This window comes from Chrysoperla carnea, chromosome 2 (assembly GCF_905475395.1).
Source record: "Chrysoperla carnea chromosome 2, inChrCarn1.1, whole genome shotgun sequence".
Classification (NCBI taxonomy): domain Eukaryota; kingdom Metazoa; phylum Arthropoda; class Insecta; order Neuroptera; family Chrysopidae; genus Chrysoperla; species Chrysoperla carnea.
The window spans coordinates 44,046,202-44,069,716 of NC_058338.1; the positions used below are offsets into that span (position 1 = coordinate 44,046,202).

Below are 23,515 nucleotides of genomic sequence, written 5' to 3' on the forward strand. Positions count from 1 at the left end.
GGTATGTATAGTACGACGTAATGTCTTATATTTACATGCACTTCAACCAGAGTTTGAACCGGAATATATGTGCTTGCAGTTAGTTAAACGCCATTTTCCTCCATTCTCACTATAAGTTAATCGAATTTACTATCGATTCGGGCATTTTTTTTCCATCTGTTTGGTATCGTCAAATATTTATTTTACTTCCTGATCCCATTCAGAGGCAGCCGTCGTAAGTTTGAAGGATGTACCAGAATTTTGTCAGGAGGTCCCAGTCTATGTCATAAAATGACTTATTTATAAAAAATTATAAAAAGTTGTCAAAAGATCGTTCATTAAAAGTTCACATTTTCGTTGAGTTTTTATATCGAGGGCTGGCAAGAGCACATCACTTGCACCACTTCTTTGTCGATACTACCCCCATCACAATCTAGTTGAAGGCCAGATATCTAATTCTGTGAACATTCTGCCAGAAGATGAAATGGTTTTTTAGTATACCTAAAAATGTAGTAAAAGAAAATAAAACAATTTAATAAGCAATAATAATAATTGACGTTTATTTTTATTTAAATTAAATATATACAAATGTTTTATTTTTTATTTTATTTAATACTTTGTGTGCACACCATTTTTATCAATAAAATAATTTAAAAATAATAAAGATTTCATTTTTTATATTTATTTATTTACAAATATTTATTTTATTTTTATATTTTATTTTAAAATTTTCAAAACAATTAGAGTAGTTTTTTTTTTCTAAATAATAATCATTTTATTTATAAATAATAATCATTTTATTTGAATGTCTTAAGATTTTAAATTAAAGGAGACAACATTTCTGAAACTAAATACAAAATTTTGAAAACTCTTTCTATACCTGTTAATATATTATAGGAAATAACACGTAAAGTGGGTCGGTCAATCAATGTTGGTTCAAGTCTGGGAAATGATTATTGTGTATTGAACCAATTGATGGTCAGCTTTCGGCCTAACACTGGACTACTGGTCTTAGTTCAAGGCTAAAGATAAAAAAATTGTTTTCGATTAAACATTCGGTTGCTTCGGTCTGTTATATATAACTTCTTTGATAATCCGTTTTTTCCATTTATTAAATTTGGCACATTTGGAGTTTGTAAGTTGTATGGCCTGCCAAAACTACCAAAACAGCAAAATATAAAAATTAATAACTAATAACAAACTTAGTTTATTAGATTTGGTTGAGGCTAGGACAAAGGCTAACAAACAAATAATTGATTTATTAGAGTTGGCCATAGTTTGGTCAAGGTCTGGCAAACAAAGAGTTCATTTACTAGCGTTGATTAAGGTTTGAGCAAAGACTGGCTATCTTTCTTTACTTACATGACGTAAAAAAACAAACGATTGCGTAATCAACACTGTCTATACATGGTATTTCAACAATTAACTCAGTCAATTGTTTTTATTTTTACATTTAGAATAGATATTGATATTTAATTTTTTTTTTATTATGGCCACCGCGGTATAATAAGACCCAAGGAAAGTAAAAGTTAAAAAGTCAAATATTTCTAAAAGTTTTAAATTTTGTAGCCTTTTATTTTCTATAACAAAATGGAAGGCACAAACAGGAAGATGTATTTTGTCTCCTCAATTCTAACTAAGTATATGCGTTTTTTTAGTATTTTAAATTTAGGCACTCCTTACTTATATACCGCAGGTACCTAAGTTCAATTTTTATTCCCGCATCACTCAGTTCAATAATGTTGATAAAATTAATTACAAAAATATTTTAATTTTGAATAATAAAATTAATCATGAAAAAAAAACTACTCTTTTTATAAAATAAATTTATTTTATTCTATTCTCTTATTTTAGAAATAGATCAAAGCACTTTTAAAAAAGTCTTAAAAACTAATTTGTTCCTTGAACAGGTGAAACTTATTAATAAAAAAACTATCGTGAAATATTTTATTCTTATTTTAAATATATATAAAAGAATTCAAATTTATTTTGAAAATATTATCGAAGTGTTAAATTTTGTTTGAATGCTGTGAAAAAAAAAAATTTTTTTTTTAATTTTAAAGCTTCTTGTAAGTCAAATTGAAATTAATGCATATGAATAAAAATGAAATTATGAAAAAATAAAATTTAAAAGCCTCCAAACAGTGATTGACATTGATCGAGACAGGAAACGCGTGGTAGGTTGAAGCTGGTTTGGGAATTTCTTATGAGATGATTTACGACAGGATTAAATAATATAAATAACTTGTTAAATAACATCTATCTCTTTTCCCTGGATTATGATGAGGTTTTGAATATCTTGGGATTACGAAACCACTTGTCTTTTCTTTCCGTCAACTTTGTTCTCGGAAAGAGTTATTACACGACCATTTTTGAGAAAAAGGTAGGCAATTTATAATTGCTATGCTAAAAAGTGTTGAAGAATTAATAACATTGTAAAAAAAAACTCAGCCTATTTGTCAGTTTTATTAAGTCTAAAAATTCTAAAACAATTTCAGAAGTTTAAGAAATGCGATTCGCCTTAAAACCAAAAAATTCAAAATACAAGAAAACCATTGAACGCTATTGCCTCTGCAATTATAATTATTTAGTTTTGTGGGCATAGTATCGATCGATCGAATAAAATTTTTCAAAATAAATATATTTTCTTATTACGCCTTCAATACTCTGAGCAAAAACCCATATTTATTTCAATTTGTTTATTTCAAAAATATTTTTACTGTAAAATAATAATACTTCATTTTAAAATAAAATATGTTTACCAAATTTTTTACATAATGTTTCCTTCTCTACTAGAAGGTATTTATAAACTTTGTGGAATTATGGGGACATAATGTCCCTTGTTTGAGCATAAAAAATATGCATTTTTGTACATATTTTGTGCTTGTAACATAATACTATTAGAAAATGAATTAAAAAAAATTTTTTTTTAATAACTTTACGTTTCATGATTATTACAAGCTTTTTATGAAATAAACAAAATTTGAAGTTCTGCTTTTGAAATCAGGAAGCCCAGGCCTCATGTACCCTGAGGAATTTTTTTAACATCGGATTCGTATTCAGCGACCCTAAAAACACTTGAGTAACCATTTTCAGGGCATTTGGTATATTTGACGAGAAAATAATTTTTTTCAATTGGCTAAGACGCATTTTTTAATGCTCAAACGAGGAAAATTGTCTCCCCATAATTTGCAATGTTCACAAAGTTTATAAATACCTTCTACAAACTAATGCAAAAAAACCGCATCTCGATGCATCTTAATTTAGAAATTTTTGCGGTTTTGACGTTCTTTGTGTTAAATTTCTTCGTCTAACTGTATATTCAAAATGATTGTCAAATAAGGCACTAAACCACTATAACAAACATCTCCCCATCTAACATTCTTGACAAAACTTTTATTTTAACAGTGTTTTGAAACAAACTTTAAGTAGGAAATTCGCTTTAACAGTTTTCGCAGTATTGGGAGTTTAAGTATGTGTAATTCAATTCTTGAGTCTTTATTGACGACTAATATCACTCAAGATGAATGCAATAATTTTTCAGTATCTGATATGAAAAACATCTTGACAGGAATTGAGATTCAAGAGCTCTGATTGCTTGGGAATTAATTCTGTCTTGAAGTAACCATATAACGTATGGAAATACGTTTCTTCAATATTGCTGCTGGTATTATTAATGTATCTAAGCTAGGAAAATATTGAAATTTTCTGATTATTTACTTCAACTGTTACATGGAATATTGCGACGTCAATAAAGGCACAAAATCTTAAAAATCATTGCGATGTGGCAGGTATTGAAGACGGCGTTGAATGTAAACTAGATGGGCAGGCAACTGAAGGTGTATTCATACATCCTGTTGACTGCAAATACATATAATAATTATACGCAGAATTTTGATGATTAACCGCTGCAGTCGCAGAATCAGCAGTAATCGGTGACCCTCCTGGCGATACTACTGTGGATGCGGTTGTATTATGTGTTGTAGCGGTAGGAGTACAAGGTGGTACACCCCCACCATGAAATGCCACACCTAAAATATCCGGAATGGAATGACTACTTGGCCAACAAGTTGTCGGGTGATTACCAAGGTATAAGGAAGGTTGGTTTGGTGATGATGCCGGTAAAGATGAAGTATTACCACACGCCTTTAATTTTCTACCTAAATTTTGTGGATGAGGTCTTGTTGGGAATGGAGAATATCGTTGATATAATGAATTATATAGATGATGCGCGCCCGCTGCCGTCGAGGAATTTGGTACGGTATCTTGCGGATGGTGCGGATGTATAAATGTTCCATTGTTGTAAGTGTTATATAAATGATGTGCCGCTGCGGCAGTTGTGGAATTTGGTACGGTATCCTGATGATGATGATGGTGAATGAATGAGCCATTTTTGTTGCGTAATATTCGACTAATTGAAGACACGGACGGTACATTAAATTTATCACATATTCCATCGGCTAAAAGTCTATCACGCATTTCCCATGCGAACATGCCTGGATCTTTTTGTTTCAAATCTTTAATATACTGTACAACTTTCGGTGTGGTGACACGTGGTTTGGATCCACCTATCGCACCCGGTAATATACTGCCAGTTTCATGATAGCGTGCCAAAATCTAGAACAAAAAAAATTAATGTTAGGAAATAAATATTGAGACAAAAAATAAAAGCATAATTTATCAGGCTTTTTTAGTTTAAAAAATAACAATGTCTAAGTAGAACGAGCACCAAGGCAAGAGTACTCTATACTTTTTAAAGTTCGAATAAAAAAACAACTCAACATACTAAAGTGTGCTTTAAAACGAAGTTGAAACAGTGAAGTTTTGTTGTGAGCAAAATGTGAAACACAATATCTTTAACAGTGTCTTTTTTATTGAAAAAATTGGAATAATTTTATTCTTTGAATTTATCTGAAGAGTGAATATGTTATAGAATAATTTAAAAACAATTGAAGAATCCTAAAAATTCTAAAAACATCCAAATTTAGTCCTTCATAAAGCTAGGGTGGGAATTGCAATGATATTATGTGCACAACATCACTTGAACGTCTAAGCTACAAAATAATGTACAATTTACTTTTATATGAAAAATTATTTTTATCAAATTGGAAAAAAACAATAATTCAAAATCTTAATTAGATCAATAATTTTCAGCGAATAAAAGAAGCTTTAAAATAGAATAGAAGATTATTGTTTTTAAGTAAGAGTTAAGCAATACGAAAAGAGTTTCGAGTCGCGCAAATAATATAAATCTATAAATAAATTGATACAAACACACAAATAAATTCGATTTGTATGGAGAATAAAAATTATAGAACAATAAATAAATCAAAAACGTCAAAAATTTATTAAAAATTTCAATTAAATCTGTTTTTTAATGTACTTAAAATAAATGATACACTGACCGGTAAATAAAAGAGGATATCTAGAGTGAAAATTGGTTACCACCCAAATGGATAAATTGTTAATTTAAAAATATGTTATCCTTTTAATTTCGTTAAAATTAGAACATTCAAGAGAAATATACTCCAAAACTTGCTCTATTTGAATCAGATGTGAATAGCCTTTTTTTATTTCAATATTAAACCCTTTGTCCACGATCATGTTTAGAGTTCGAAACGCCAAAACGCCAACATGTACGTCTTATGATTTTTTTTATTTTGGCTATGAGTTCACAGTTTTATATATAAGAATGGTTAAATTCACAGTTCGATCCACTAGAAATGTTTTTGAGGATTTCGAATCAAGAAATTAAAACCCATGAAAGAAATGGTGGAAACGCATATAATTAATGTATAACATTATATCTTACTATATACTATGTATTTATTTGCGCTCTCACCATATTTATCTATAATTATGAACAGGTATTTGATTAGTATTGGGGTATTATTTATTATTATTCAGGTATTGTGAGTAGGTATAAATTAGAGCTATATGGGAACGGAACAACAGTAAGGGTGGAATGCAATGGTCACCAAAGATTGTTAATTAAACATGGTATTTCACTAATTGATTGATATGCGAGCGCAGCGAGTTCAACTACCGAACGTTCCAGCCAGGCAGAAGCCCTGTCCAAAAGATAGCAATTAATGAATTGAAGTTGCAAGTTAATTAAGATTAATAATCGCTGACCGTAGTTATATTTTGCTTATGTATATTAATAATTTTAAATACGATATATGATATATAAATAAAGAGTTTAAATATATAAGGATTGAAGCATATGAAAGGTAATGAAACAATTAACTCAATTAACTCTTGTCAACTAAGATATAAGAACCATAATTGATTCAACCATTTAAATTTTTTTTATTTACTGAGATTTGCATTTTATATTTTTTAAATGAATAATATTTAGGGTGATAATGTTGTCAATATAATAATATATATAATATGTTGCTAATAACTTTTTGTCTCATTTCGTGTACCAATCATTGTAATTAAACTTTCAATAATAAACTTAATTAAAATTACAAAAATAATAATAATAAAGCGATGAACTTAAAAACGAGTACAAATGAATGGGTATAATAAACATAATAATAAAATGAATAATATTTTTAAATTTGATTTTAATAAACTTGTAATAATTTTATTTCAATTAATAAAATTTTTAATTAATCTATGCTCTAATTATGTATTTATTAACACACTAAATGTAATAAATGAATTAAAAATTTGTTTTAATTTTTAATTATTATAATAAATTTATATAAGCATGTTATTATTAAAATATCGCATAGGGCACGACACGCGGAGGTCTAATTTAATTTATTTTAATTATTTTATTTTATAACATTATTGCTGTAAATTAGTTCTTATCCATTGTAGGTACTTGTCCATTGAAAGAAATAAGAATAGAGGGTGTAGAATCTTTATGAGAAATGCCTTTAAGCTAAACTGTCTGCAAATATCAATCGAGTCAAAGTTAGGTAGTGAAGAGTTTATTTGGGGTATATATTATATATTTGGGGTATAAGCTCTTTACCGTAGAATGAACTATAATAGAGTATTTCTAAGTTTCACGATCAATTTTCTACATATCAAGTTAACATAGTGGTAGGATACACTGAATTAAGAAAATAAAAGATTTGAAATAAGATATAGATTTGATATGATATACTTAAAGTTAGAATATTTATTCTTCAATATAAAAAAAAGATATCAAATAAGAAATATGGTATAATAACAAACGTGATAAATTCTTGAAACAATAATTTACTGATTTATGTAAAAAAGCATTTTAAATCTTGGAAAAGGAAAGTTTTTTTTAACTTGCTCCATATTAAGAACATATTTTCTTGAACCAATAAAATAGTACTAGTACATTCTTCTCTGAGGGAATTCGCTTAGCTAACATAGCTTCTGTGCTACTAATTTTTTGTTAGTATAGAGTGAAGATTTGGGTGTAAGTTTGAAAGAATGCAATTATATTTACCTTGGATACGCAACCATGTGAAACTCGTAATTTCCTTGAGATATCGCACGGTCGTGTTCCATTTTGAGCATATTCAACAATTCGTTGCCGTACTGGCAGGGGTAAAGGTCGTCCATTAACAAACACTCCGCCTAATTGATTAACTTCTCCATACTGTTGGACATGACCGTCTAGAATATCTGTAATAGAAAGAAATATTTCAATATAAAATAATTTACTTATTTATGTGAAAATCAATAAATTCTTTGAAAAATAACTCATATTTAAAACATGTTACAAATTATAAATTCGCTAGCTTCCATACAACCTGCCTTCCAAAAGTTTAGTTACCGTTTTCTCAAAAACTTTAATAGATAAAAGTTTGAAAAATTGTAGGTATCTTTAAATAGTGAATAGTGTTGATGTTAATTTTAATCAATCAGATAATAAATTAATAGGGTCAAATCGGTCAATTTGTGAGAAAAATTTCAACAATTAACTTAGTCAATTGTTTATTGACTAACTGTTTATTGAAAGTGACGCTAGAATGGGAACCGGTTCATATCCTCTTTTTAGTGGGTAATATCTACATCAACAAATTGTAAACATGTGTTTTTAGTTGAAAAAAATTTTTTTATGCTCTTTAAAATTGCATGACATTGTGTAATATTTTGTTGCCACAAATAATAAAATTTTTCCAAAATAAAAAAAAAAACAAAAAACTGAAAAGACCCCTTTAATCAATTGTATACACTATTATGCAATGTTTATATGAAATATATCAAGGTATACTATGTTTAATCCCAAGTTTTTAACGCTTTAAAAAATTTATGCTACGAACAAAATTTGGGTATAGATGTTCATAAAATTAATTTCAATTTATCCTTTCGTCTGTCTGCCTGTCTGTCTAACTTCTGTCGCTACGAAAACTCGAAAACGAAAAGAGATATCAAGCTGAAATTTTTATAGCGTGCTCAAGACTTAAAAAGTGAGGTTAAGTTCGTAGATGAGAAATAAAGGCCCATTGGATCTTGAGTCCGTAGGACTCATCTTGAGATAGAGCAAAAGTTCAAATGTAGAAAATGACCCTTATAAAAAATATACAACTTTTGTTTGAAACTTTTTTCGCTTACATCACTGCTCACCCGCGAGGGCGCAAATTAGGTTAAAGCATTATATACATGTATTATTGTATTGTATCAAGTATACATTTATTTTATGTATGTAGGTATTTGTTTACTTTGTAAGAGTTACTATCTTTCTTTACTTACATGACGTAAAAACCAAACGTTCGCTTAATCAACACTGTCTATACATGATATTTCAACAATTAACCCAGTAAATTGTTTTCACTTGTTTTAGATATTTTCTTTTAGAAATAAGATCATCTATATTTTATAAAGCGTTACTTAATTACGGATTTAATACAACTAGACTACCTTAACTTACATGAGTATTAGTTACATGTTCCAGACCATTTTGCACGACATTTTAATGATCGAAAAATTTCGCATAAAATTTTCATCACATGCGTAACAGATAAAATAAACAAATAGATTTATATGTGTATAAAATAATTTGTATTTTAACAAGTTTATTAAAATTAGAATGAATATATTTTGCATAAATATAATAAATTGATTGCATTCTGTATGTTAGTAATATATATGTATAATGTACAGAGACAAGACGAGTAAAGACAATGCGATCATATTCATTCATTCAAGCAGGATGCAGCTTTCAGATGAGAGCTCCGCCTACAACAGCAGTCATTTAGAACTTCAAACAAGGGTTACCGATTGTTTTTATATTAAGCACATCTGTGAAGTCACTGCCCACACATAATGTATGTATAAAGATACTTCATCTATATTCAAAATGTATATTAAGGTAGTATAGCAGTATCGAGGGTCACAGTTTTAACTACTATTTAAAAAAAATTTATTCTAAAAGATCATAGTTACCTACGTTAAAAGAAAAAAAAAATTATATTTTTTTACCGTACCGTTTATGAGATATAATTAATTCAGATTCAAAATTACATGAGCACTTATCAGTGTTCAGTTTTACCAGAAATGGTTTATGTTTAAAAAATTGGTAGTTTACTTATAGTAAAAAACTACTTGATGTATTAAATAGCACTAAAAACGAATTTTTATTGAATTTCAACAAGATTTACCACAACAGTTTTTTGTACCATGTATATATGAAATATATCAAGATATGTTTAGTCCCAATTTCGTAACGCTTATAAACCAACATTATCTATACATGATTTTTCAACAAAAAACTCAGTCAATTGTTTGTTTTCACTTGTCTTAAATTAATTTTTTAAACTTGACTTATGAATTGATTTAGAGAAAATAATGCATTGCTTTACAAAGTGCTGAATTCAAATTATCAAAATTCAATTACTCTAGATCTAGAATACTATTTTTACCGTTAAAAAAAAAAAAATTAATTCATTTACATTAATTTTTTATTTTATTTCTTAAAAAGCTATTTTAATTACTAGCTATTATTTTCAACTAATAATTTATTATTATTTATTCAACTAATAAATTATTATTATTTATAAACACATATTATGAGAAAAATTATATACTAATTGATTGCTAAGAAAAAAAATTATTGCTAATTTTACTAGAGTGGTATGGCTGTGATTCTGCTAAACTACCTTAATTTCTTACAGTTAAAAAATATAGATGTATGCATTTTTTAAATCTAGCATTCCATAGCTATAAAAAAGAACCTAATAGAATAAAAATGGTAGTATAAAACGTTTCTCACTCAATTAGGAAACAAAATTTTAGGATGAAATTGAGATTGTGTCAGCATTTGTAATCCAACTTCATTTACGAGCCTTTGACAAAACTTGCAAATATCACAACTAGCAAATATCACAAATATTAATTTAATTATTTTTTGTTGTGACGCGGAAATCGAACCCGCTACGCTAGGCATAACGGAACAGAATTGGTTACGTTAAAAACAACTGAGCTACTAGGGTTGACAAGATTGTAGTAGCTCCTTATCAAATGGAGTTCTGACATGATACTCGATATTATAGTAATTTTTGTTTATTATAGTAATTTTTGTTTTGAATGAAAATTCACTGCTTATTCGAAGTGGCAAGGTCTTTTACAGCATTTTTTTTTGTTATTTGTTGTTGAAAATTGTCAATGATACTCGATATTATAATATTTTTGTTTTCAAGAATTTTCAATCAAAATTCACTGCTTATTCGAAGATGACAAGGTCCTTTGCAGCAGTGTTTTTTTTTTGTTGTTGTTATAATTTACTTTCTATTGTTTCTTAAATAAACAATGTATCGTTGAAAATCGGTTGTGAGGTATTCTTCATTCCGATATAAATTGAAAAAATACTCATACAAAGCTCAATTGGTGATCTAATTGGAAGTTTGTAAATTTTTGAAATTTCTTCTTAAATTTTTCAAAGATATATTTCTTGTTTAAAAATAATTTATCTATCAAGATAAGAATTAATTTAGGGGGAATAACAATTTAATATTTTCAGGGTTTACACAGGAATTTTTAAAATGTCAAATATTATCGTTGCCTGTAAACATCCTGATGACTTAAGACTTGTGCCACCCTAAAATAGTGTACATGAAGTATTTCTTAGGGGGTTAAATTCATATATTATTAAAGGTTAATTGACGTTTTGACCGATTGTTCTTTTAAAATATGTGTAAATATAACTTAGAATATATAACTTTTAAAGGGTGTTGAGAAAATTTGAAAACATTTACAGAAATAAGTTCTTTTTTTTACTTCAAGAAGATGATTTGGTACATAAGTAAATAAGTTTATTTTATTAAAAATTGCCGCTCTAGGATTTTGAATGAAAACTAGCATCGTACAGAGAATTGATACTGTATGTGCTAACACGGATAGAAATAGATTTTTATTTAAAAAAAATATAATTTTTTTCTTAGTATTGTTATTTACTATACTTTATTGCAATTTAAGCAAGAATTGTGGGCTATACTATATTTTTGGATATAGCCGAATATAAGTGAATCTAAAAGGTTGTACCTTTACAATAATTGTATTCAGAATTTCTGAAATATTAATTTTTTTTGTACGTAACTTAAACTGGGGCTATTCACGTTTCATCGAAGCACAGGAGAGAAAAAGTTCTAGTCTCCTCTATGATATTTTGATGATGCCTGGCATTTTGTTTTGTTTTTTTTTTTATTTAAAATACTAAAAAATTTTTAATTTTGTAATGTTATTTAATATAATTTATTGCAAAGAAAATATTTTATTTCAATTTAAACAAGAGTTGTGGGCTACTGCATTTTTGGAAATAGCCGAATAGATTTGGCAAAACTATAAAAATTCTTAGCGAATCTAAAAGGTGGGTGCCTATACATCAATTTTACGAATTTCAAGAAGGTTAATTTTTTTGTACATGAATTAAACTGGGAATATGCAAGTTTCATCAAAGCACAGGAGAAAATAAATTTCTAGAATGTGAACATTTTTCATCTAATATTATCGATGTACCCTTATAACTTTATTATTTTCATTTTTTTAATGGTGTAATTGTGTTGAATAAACAAAATCTGGACAATTTTAATTGAAATAAAATCAATAATTTTTAACATATTTAATAGCAATGTATGAGAAAAAAATCTGCAATTCGCTTAAATTTTCGTCAATTTAGAGTGATTGACGAAATTAAGGGCACAAAATATTAGAAGGGATATTCGAATTTGATCGCAAACAATTTACTTAATCTGATGGCTAGTGACTTATGATTCAGCATTTATAATTAAATTCTGCAGTTCTATATTGTAATAAATAACATATGTGAATATTATATGAAATATTTACTTTTAAACTCTTATATACGAATATTCTTACAAGAATAGTTAAAACATTAGTTGCAGTTATTTTTAGCTATAATTTTTAAGCAACCATATCTACTAATAACTACATCGTTAAAATAAAAAAAATTATATTTTTTTCAAAAATTATTTCCTGAACAATTTTCAAAAAAACAGTCGAATAACTAATTGAAAACGGTGGATGTTAAATTTAAATTCTCTATCCAAAATTTGTATGTTTTAGCTAATTATTAATGAAAGAAAACATAGCATTTCATAAAATTGAATATTTTTCATTTAAATATTAGCCAGATTAAAATCTGCCTACCCATATTATAATTCCTCTTCCAAAAAAAGATCCACAACTTACTTCTAGGTTTACCAAGGTTACAAGTATTATCATTGCCTGACATAAAGGTTTTGTTTAACTGATATGGTACTGTTTAAGACGGTTCTATACACATTTTTCAATGAAGTGAAATCATTATTTTATTGGCGTGAAACCTTTTAATTTTTTTAAGACACCTCTTAAACATTCGTTCGTGGGAAAAAATGTTTGTAAAGAAAAGTGGTTTTCCAGATAAGAATGGTTAAGCACTGCGATTATACCCTTTACCTTAACAAAAAAAAAAGAAAAAATTTATAACAACAAATTTTTAAATTCCTTCAGGAGTTAAAGTCTTCTTTTCTTCATTACTTTGTCTATTCATTCCACATAACTATTATTATTTGCCTTGTATCTCTGACTTTTCAATATCATCATAAAGATGCATATAAAATACGTATAAAACTTTGTTTTGCTAAAAGAAGACGGGCAACAATCTTTAAATGTTCATAACTTTTTCGTTTTTAATCAATTTTAATTTCACTTTCAAATTTTGTCATGGTATCAAGTTTAGTTTTTACATTATACATAATATGGCAAACTCGACATCAGACAACTACCGTATTCTCGAGCCATAAATATTATGAATATTTTACCTATAGTTTTTGGCCATTGAATAATTAAAGTTTGGTAACCAAACACCACATATACAATTTTAAAAACCGCTTCAAATAAATCGACTAAAAAGCTTATTTAAGGCCATGCCTATTCTATACCCTAGAATATAATTATTTCTCTTACATGAATTTTCTGGAGAACTCTCTACTAGATAATAAAATTGTTAGTTTTCGTTTTGTTGATTTCTTGTTTAATTTATTTTATTGTTTTTGTATCGTTTTGTAATAATAATAATAATAATAACAATATAAATAATATATATAATATAAAAACGTATAAGCTATTTCTATTGTGTTGATTTGCAACGGTTATGGTAATAAAATTAAAACAGAAAGAGGTAGTAACATGATACATTTGTCGATAAATAAGATTTGTCGAGAAATAAACGCACCATTTTATCGCCACACAATCTACTTATATAAAACCTTTACATTTATACTCATACTCATAAGCTAAAACATGTTATACAGAATGTTCGATTTAAATCTATGCTTATAAATATCACGAGTATGATAGAATACATGCGTTAAGCAATGCATCTAAGTGAGTCGTATCATATACATGTGATGAAGCTTCGATTTGCGATGAGATAATTGTAAGACCCTTGGAGAGTTGGAGTTTCTTAGTTGAAGAGATGAACTACTACAGATAAGCCACGATACAAGTCACTTTTGCAATTTCATATAACACCTATAATACCTCTTACTTAGATGCATTGCTTAACGCATGTACTCTGTTATACTCGTGATATTTATATGCCTAGACGTAAATCGAACATTCTGTATACTTCATAGTTAATACATACGACTTAGACATACCAAAGATGTAGAATAATATACTTAAATACCAAGTGTGCAACTTAATAAAAGTTCTAAACTAAAAGTCGAATACGCAAATGCTGAGAAAAAATATGCAACATAGACGAAAATTTAAAATCTAATTAATTAGAGCAAGGATTAACAGACCAAGACTAAGTAGCTTGATCTTGGTTAAAAGTTGAAAAACACAGCGTTGATTTATTAGCCTTGGCCAAACCTTAGGCCATGGTTGGTAAACCAAGACTTGTTTTATGAATCATAGACAAATCTTGGATGAGGGCTGGTAAACCAAGGTTTTGCAAACCAATGCACTTTCAGTCAACCTCGATTTCATTATACTTCGAAATTTCCTTCTTTGACACTTAGGCTTTTTAAAGATACAACTGAATTCTTGAACATAATATTATCATTTTCTTTTCATAAAGTTTTAAGCAATAATTTTAAAAAGTGATGAAAAATGTAAATAAAACGGTTTTTTGTATTAAAAGAAATATTTATCAAGGCCGAAAAAGTAGAAAAAATCATTAAAAAATATTTAACGATAGTTGAAAAGTGTAGCGTATGTGCATTTTGAAAATTGAAAGCTCATATTTAAAAATATTTAATTAGGTTTTTATGATAGGTGGTTGTCTTATAAGATAACAAAATAAGCATTCAGAGGTATGCAACCGTGGGAATTAAACGAAATGAATTATGATCAAGATAAGCTATAATGAATGCCAATCAAAATTTGTTATTTTATTGCTGGGACATTCAAATAAAAATATAATTAATATTGTTTGTAAATTTTTATGTTCAAATGACTCAAATTTAGTTCCGAATATTATATCTTGAAAAATATGAGACTTAACGTTTACCAAAAAATTTCAAGTAAACATTATGACAAAAAATTATTTTTACTTTTTATTTAGATATTATTTAACAATAACAACCACAAATATTGTTATAAATTATTTATTTAAAATATTATTTGGTTTTATTTATAAATAATAAATAAAAAGTATAATGGACTTTCACAATTTAACGCTCGATACAATTGATAAAAAATTCATTAAAAGTAAGTGGGGCACAGTGAAATATGGTCGCAATAAAAAAAAACCGAAATATTAGTATATTATTTCAAAGGACATTTTGGAAGAAATTACATAGATGTACTACTGTGTAATTCCTTCAAACACTTTGAGGTCAGGCTCTAATTTTAATGTTTCATTTTCTTTTTATTAGCGTTTTGCTAATTATTGCTAAAATTATTTATTTGTGAAAATAAATCGAAGGATTTTTAAGTTTAACCTTTTTTTTTTTATTAAAAACAGTTTTTTTTGTGGTTTTCTTTTTTTATTTTATTTATTTATTTTTTTCAGTGTAGAATTAGAATATTATTTTGAGTATTTCGTTTAGAAGACCCTGTATTGAAACCAACTGAAATTATTTGGTGTAACATAATAAAATCGGATATACCTTATATACGATTAATATATTTACCCAACAAAATTATTAGATGGCGAGTTTTTAAAAATGGACAATGCAAATTAAAATTAATGTGTTAGTTATTTTATATTTTTACTTGCCGTTACATGCTGGCTTCGCTGAGTTATTTCAATTTTTTGTGAAATAATGAAAATGAATACAGAAAAATAAGATGGAAAAAATTAGAATGAATAAGTAAATATAGAATTTTTTTCGAGAAATACAAACTTGCTCTTTTTACCTGCGAAGTAAGACTTAAGCGTATTTCTAAATTTATATGTAGTTTCCAAACTTACAGTTTCGTACACGTGAATCCGCGGTTCTATTATTTTTCAACTAAATATAGTAACGAGTTTGCTATTGTTGGTAACTATGAAAGTCTTTTCTTAAAGTAATTAAGTTAAGTCTCTAATCTAAGGTAGCTATAGATAACGAAAATAATACTTGGTTTTCATAGAAACGATCGACATATATGCAAGTGTATAACATTGCAGTGCGAAGAGTTGTTGTTCAATTATTATTAAATATATTAGTTGTGAATATATTTAGAAATCAAGATTGTCAATTGATTTTGTTGAGAATTAATGCACCTTTGCAGTTAACAGTAAAATATATTAGAATTTTGAAAGCATTCACTCATTGTTTTTATTGTAGAAACCTACGGGAGTAGAACGTATATTCGCCCAATTCTTTCTGGGAGAAATCTGTTTTAATTTATATTAAAATATAAATAAAAACATCGATGTATTATACAATAAAAAAACATACAATTAAAAATATTGTATCGTTACATATATCACAATAATACAACAATAATCAAATAATTAAACGCATCAACAAATTTAACAAAGTGTTAATTATAATTCACACAACACCACATACACATCTCTTAACATTCTTACAAATAAATAAAATAATCAATAAAAATTTGCATTAATTTAATTGAAAAAAAAAATTATTGTTTATAAAATAAAAATAATATAAAATAAATAAATATATGTATAAATCTTTTACACATGATTAACAGTATTAATGAAATATGTTAAACTATGCAGAAGAAACTTCATATAATAAATAATGTGTTATATTGTGTTATAGGAAAATATAGAAAATTTTTTTAGTAATTAATATTTTTCTTTTGTGTTTATGATGTTATCTATCGTTTCCTGATTTTTTATTCTTTCATTTTGATAGCCAAAGGATAAAAATATTTGAGCCTATGTCCATTTGTTACTGATTTCACAAGATATTATTATTTGTGGAGAAAATACTGCAAAATAATTCTATTTCTTAAGAATGGAGAGTTCTCCTTATATTGGTTCTAGTAATAAGTCTATTTAATAGATATCCACTACCGTACGGTTTTGCACTTTATAATAAATAATGTGCATTAGCATGTTTCAAAACTAACCAAACATTTAATGTTTTCCCGTACCCTCCACCATCAAAATTTCTGTTTCGTATCGCATTTTTGATTTTCGTTATGATAAAAAGTACATGGATTATATTATTTCTTTGTCGTCGATCGTATGAACAATTTCCATCATTATGACACCTAAAAGTGGGTACAATTTTTATTGAAAAATACATCACACATTATTCTGGAATTATTTAGCCGATGTTATTAATACCTAAGTAAAAAAAATTAAGGCTTTGACCAGAGGGTTTAACGCTTTGAGACTTTGAGGCTTTGACCAGAGTTTAGACTCATTTCTAACTGTAGTGAGGTGTAAAACTTGATTTTTGTAAGCCAAAATAAAATTAAGTACTTCAATGAGATCGACTATCGTGGACACCGTTTTACTTCTCAAAGAAACCCAATTCTTTTTTTCGCTCATATGAACCCCTTGTAGGTCATCGTGGACCACTGGAGGTCAATATGGACCACTGGAGGTCGTCTACTTCAGTTTAATTAATTAATTAGTTTAATCCTTTGACTATAATTATTCGACCTGTTAATTATAACTGACAAACTTTCGCTGTTGGGATTTGAATTTGTTAATCAAGTAGTAAATTTGCCTTCACTGTACTTGTAATAAACCAACCAATATACTTACATATTTATAACAATAACAACATACCTATAATATTTTTTTCTGTGCTGGTTGAGATGTAAACTAATAACACTCTACTCATATAGTTATATCGTGTTATATGTGTTCAATTCAAAACTATTAATAACATACCACTTAATACTACTACGTCTACTATAGTCTTAATATAATAGAAATTAAAATTTTAATAATCATTATTCCGACATATGTTAAAAAGCGTGAGAAAAGATTATCAACTCACTTTAGAAGAAGAAAAAAATTAACAATATAAATATATATTAAATATACGTCTGATATTAACTTCATTGAGTGTTAATTTTTAATTTCCAATAGTGTAAATCTAATTAAAATATCATCAAATTATTTTATATAAGTTTATTTATTTAAAAATATTATTGCTAATAAAGCTATTATACCTACTTATATTCATAAATATTTATAAATATTCTTGAAATATTTAATCATATTTTTACAGCATTTGAAAGTATGATGATATATACAATAATTAATTTGTATAATATTATTATGATCCGTTCTATAATTAACGGATCAAAATAAAAACAAGAATAATTCATTAAGGAAGTACCCAAAATTTACACAGAAAGTAGGTAATATTGAAAGTTTCTTATAAAAGTTGTTGTTACTGATTCATAAAGTATTGTATATACTATAACTATAAGGCTATGGAATAACATACCGAGTAAAACTACACAATTTTGCAAGCATATAGGAAGGAGCTCCTTCATCGAAATTTTATTGTAAAGCATATTGGCACAGGCTTCAGACTTTGGAAACTTCCAACGTAAAAAGTCCAAATGGTCCGAAATACCAAAGTTTCGCAACTTTCACAGTTGCCAAACAATCATTCTATTTACTATTTTGTTTTTGGTTTTTCATTGTAAGCAGTTAATCGCACAAATGGTGCAAAGTTCAAATCTTACATTAATTGAGTCATTTTCAAGTATCCATGGTAATAATGTTTAAAATTATTAATTAATTCGTTGTTTATAATTTACATTATTAACAACGAATTTAATTTTTTTTTTTAAACTGAAATAAATCTCATTGAATATTTATCAATGTTAACATACCTCGCCTGATGAATACACAAAACCTCGTTTGGTCAGATATCAACATAATCTACTTCACTCAACTTCTTCGGAGTGAAAAACATGAAATGAAAAAAGCTGAGACATTTGAAGTTTTTCTAAAATATGTTCAGTTTTGGTGTATTTGGTATAAAAACATATAAGAAAGAGTTATTTTTTACTGGAAGGATGGCAATAAATACAGTTTTTATTCTGAAAAATGATGAAATGAAAATAATGAAAAATTGTTCAATTACCAACTATTATTCGACAGAAAAGACGAAAACGGGTTCGATTACGGAATCCTAAAAATTGATTCGTCTATATTTCAAAATAAATTATGTTCAAATATAAGTTATAAACTGATATATCCAACTGCAATAAAAATCAAATTTCATATTTAAATTAATAGTCTTCTCATAGTTAAAATTTAGTGTGTGTAAAGTGACGCCATGCTAAATTAACCGCGGTATTATACAAAGATATTTTACATTTGCATGTTTAGTCTAACCGCTTTTTTCTTAGTCAAACGATGTTCACTATAAACAATACACAAAAATATTACCTTTTATTTTTAAAGGTGTTTTTAGTGTCACAAAAGTTTAGAAATATTTATTATTGGTTTTACAATTGTGGCTAATTTTTAACAATTCTATAAAATTCAAAATAAAATGCATCTAGAACTTTGCATCATGAAATCGTTTATAATCATTTAAAAAAGATGTATTAAAACGAGAAAATGTAATTTTTTCTTTCTTGAAGACCTCAATCAATCCCTATAATTGTTTTCGAAACTTCCCTCATTTTGAAATGGGGACCTGAAATGCAAAAGAGCTATTTAGGGCTGTTATGATCGCATTTGAGTGTGAATTTGTTTCTTCCGATTTGAACAGTCAGTTTTTGTGGCCATCATGTAGTGAGGCTTATGCTTAAATATATACTTAGGCATAAAATCCTCTAACGTATTCGTTGGTAATTAGACAATGCTGCTTGTCGTTTATGTTGGACCATTTGTGAAATAAAAGATCCCACATGAGTTTTGGTGTAGAAATACGTTATGCTAACGTGGAGTCACTGTAAATTTGGTAAATGGGGTTGCGGTACAACCTAATCGAACACTTTGTATGCTATCTGGAGAAATTTTCATTGAAATATCATATTTATGATAATTCATAAAATAATCCTTCATTCATTTCATTAAATATCATATATATGATCGCAAGCTCTTTCCAGTATTCAAGTTGTTATTTCTAAAAAAGCAAATAAATTTAACAAAGTTTGATCTGTCTTCCAATGGGCCAATCTAGACGGCAGAGGCCAATCATGAGTAAATTTTTAAATGTTTATTACATTTTTAATTTTCTTAAGGTATTTCTTGAACCAAAAGTGTGTGGCTTACTTTGATGATCTTCCCAAACGTATTATGTAAGAATATAATGCAATTTTTTATTCAGTTTTTCCGTATTTCAGAGCGTGTGAATTGAAGATAATAAGAAAGAAAAATCGTAAATATGATGTAGAATAAATATTTGAATGTTGGAGGTGTCGGTAGGACACAAAAATATCATTAAAATTTAACTGTAATTTTGTATTTATTACCACTAGGCAAGCCTATTCCAAATATCACACTCCTGTGTTTGCCAGTTCGAACATAGTATTTTGACATTCCAATCTTGGTCAAATATTTGCAAATAAGCTCAGAGGTTTCTTTGTACAAATTACCAAACATGTAATTATATTATTTCTAATAAATGAATAAAAAATAAATATTTTATTTCAGTTACATGTTTTGTATTTTAATATTCAAAAAAATATATGTATTTATTGATTCTAAATATGATCGTTAATTTTAAATATCGAATAATTAGGATATTTTTATTAGACAAACATTTCACAATTTTATGGATCTAATAAATTAGGACATTTTATTTACAAAATAATATTATTTAAATCATGTAAGTATATTTCAAAAACTATTTTATTAGTTTTTGGTTTGTTATTAGTTACACACTTATAAGATAATTGGGTTTCAAATCATAGTCATTTTTTGTATTTTATTTCAATTATTTGCTGTAAATAATATGAAAATTCGACAACAATACTTTTTTCAAAGCTAAGTATGATTATTCTAGGATATGGCGTGTCCGGAAATCCACGATCCTTAACTTTCCGCCACGTTATTTATCACGCGGCGGAAAACTGTACAGTGTGTCGAATTTAAGATGAAGACACTTACTATACATACGTATTATAAAAAGAGGATTAAATATTGGTCTTTCTTTGAAAATGTTATAGATCTCATTTCTATTAAACTAAATTTCAGATTTTAAAGTTTTCACCGCGAATGAAACTAATATTATCTATCGTTCTTATTGATCAATTTAATTTTTTTGGAATCTGTCTGAAATTATTTTTCTCTCTTATAAATTCGCCAATGACTACTATACAAAATCTACCAAATATCTAAACTTCCATATGAACGGACAACCAATAAATAACAAAATGGAAATAATTCTTTGTTTTTAAGTTTAAGCTATGTAAAGAAAATAAAATGTATACTTTTTATTATTCACCAGGTGCTGAAGAACAATGTGGGTTTGTGTTTTATACTGATATTTAATTCGTTGACAGAGATTTGATTACTTATTTAAACATATAAACATTTACAGACTTATTTTTACAGTTCTGAAATGTTTCATTGTATGTGACAGAGTTCTACGTTAAAAAAATTTACCAAATACATCCACAGACGTAAAGCTCGTGCAAAAATGATTACAATCGTGCCACAGTGAATGCATAAGCTTTCGAATGCATATATTGTATTTCTTTTAAAATAATTATTGCACTCTGTGTATGATTTTAAACTTCATAGAAAAGCGTTAGGGATGGTAAAAAATTTTCACTTTCGAATTCAAAAATTAAAAAGTACTCGCATGCGAATGACCTGCTGATGATCTCGATCAGAAAAACATTTTCTCGGAGATAAAGCTGTTTAAAATGTTGGATATTTATTACTTTAAAAAAGGGTGATTTATTTGAGTGTATAGACATGAAAGTATGAACGAAAACAAACCAAATAATAAAATTTGTAATGGGCCAAGGACATGAATAAAATTCCCATAAAAATACTACCACTTACATTATTCCATAACACATATTTTTATATAACATTATTATTATCTTATAAAATTTATTAATTTTAAAGTTTTTGCTATTTTGAAAATATTTCAATATTATTTTGTATATTTTGTGTACAGATCCAAAGACATGGCATATATAGCGTAATTGTTATTACAAATCTATGTAAACTTATGACTATTTGATACGCAATTAATTACTACCATAAATTTTTATTTACAAATTTAAGTATTTGAACATTGTGAGTGTTTAAAATTTCCTCAAAATATTTTTATTTTATATGACACGGAAAAGAAACGAGTTGAAAAATTGTTTCTTTAGCACTTTTTTTGAGAATTAACTGTCAAAACTCTATCGATAAAAACAAGCAAACCATGATGCATAAATGTGAACCATGGTACAACAGGATATTGTACCATTACTCACATCGAATAACCATCCGAATACGCATCGAATACGCACTAAATGTACTTGAAGCCGCTCTCTTTACCATGCGATCATTACATTTCTTCCCAGGGAACATCATCGTAGAATATATATAATTTAAATATTGAAAACCCTACATGTTTCTCTCACAGGCATCCAAAACCCCCATTGTCTTCGATTCACTTCTCTGGCCGCACTGTGGGTTCCATTTCATGATTTCTCTTATACAGTAGTTTTTGCGGTTGCCAAAAAATTACCCACAAATCTTCATTGAAAATGAAATTAGGCTACCATGTATTTTGAATGGTTCTGAGACTTTTGTTGAGGAATGTCTGTAGATTGTGTTATCAACTAAAGATTCGAGATAAAAATTGTGAGCTTAGCCTTCCTTTTTATCTCTATACTTCTTCAGACTGATCCTACCATCGCAAATGCTGCTGTAGTTTTGTTGAGTCGGTTTGTGAATTTCAATATTGGCATTCTCAGTTATCAGAGGATTGTTGTTTCGGTTGTTTAACTTCCTTTCTTTTGTTTTTCTTTCAAAATATAAAATTTGAATCAACTAAATTAATAAGATTTAATTATAATAACGTTTAGCTTTAAAATTCATTTTACTTAACTTTATTTCAATAAATCAAAATTTTAAACTGAGTGCATGGACAAGGTCTGAGTACTATATTGGCGTTTTCTTTTATTTAACGAATATCCGGGCCAAGTGAACATAACTTTTCTTAGATCAATATTTAGCTTGACAGTAACAATCATTATATTTGCATATATCGAGAAAATAATTAAGACTTAGTACTTTTTTCCTTTCCATTTAAATTTCATATTTACAATTCGTTAGCTGCAGTATCGAATATTAAGTTTGCTATAGTTTTTGATAATGGAAAAAAGGCGGGCAGCGGACAAACAACAAAATTGTCTGTAAAAAATTGAATCATTCTCATCGAGTGTATTAAAATTTTTATGAAAATATTATTATTGAACATACAGTTTCATACACAGTTTTAAAAATTATTGATACGTTATTTTTTTTGTTGTGTTTACAAAAATTTATTACTGAACCATATAATATATTATCAAAAGTCAATGCATATAAATGTATTGAAAACTAAAATTGCAATAAAAACTTTTAATGTTTGTTTGTCTGTGTGTCTGTCTATGTTCCAAGTTTTAATATTCTAATGAAAATAAAGAAATAGTCATAAACAGATATAAACTGGCGTATGATAAGGAATAATGACTATTTTAACATGGTTTTAGT

The 23,515-nt window shown here is 27.3% G+C and overlaps 1 protein-coding gene across 2 annotated transcripts in view; it reads right to left on the minus strand.

Annotated features, from left to right (window-relative positions):
- Positions 1-3,734: 3,734 nt before the first annotated feature.
- Positions 3,735-23,515, minus strand: part of LOC123292016 (paired box protein Pax-1-like) — a 68,638-nt gene continuing 48,857 nt past the window's right edge. For both annotated transcript variants that reach the window (XM_044872515.1, XM_044872516.1), the window contains exons 2-3: positions 7,421-7,599; positions 3,735-4,596 (exon numbers count right to left, since the gene is read on the minus strand). In XM_044872515.1, coding sequence (XP_044728450.1) covers positions 3,754-4,596; positions 7,421-7,599 — 1,022 coding nt within the window. In that variant the 3' untranslated portion in view covers positions 3,735-3,753. The remainder of the gene's footprint in view (positions 4,597-7,420; positions 7,600-23,515) is intronic.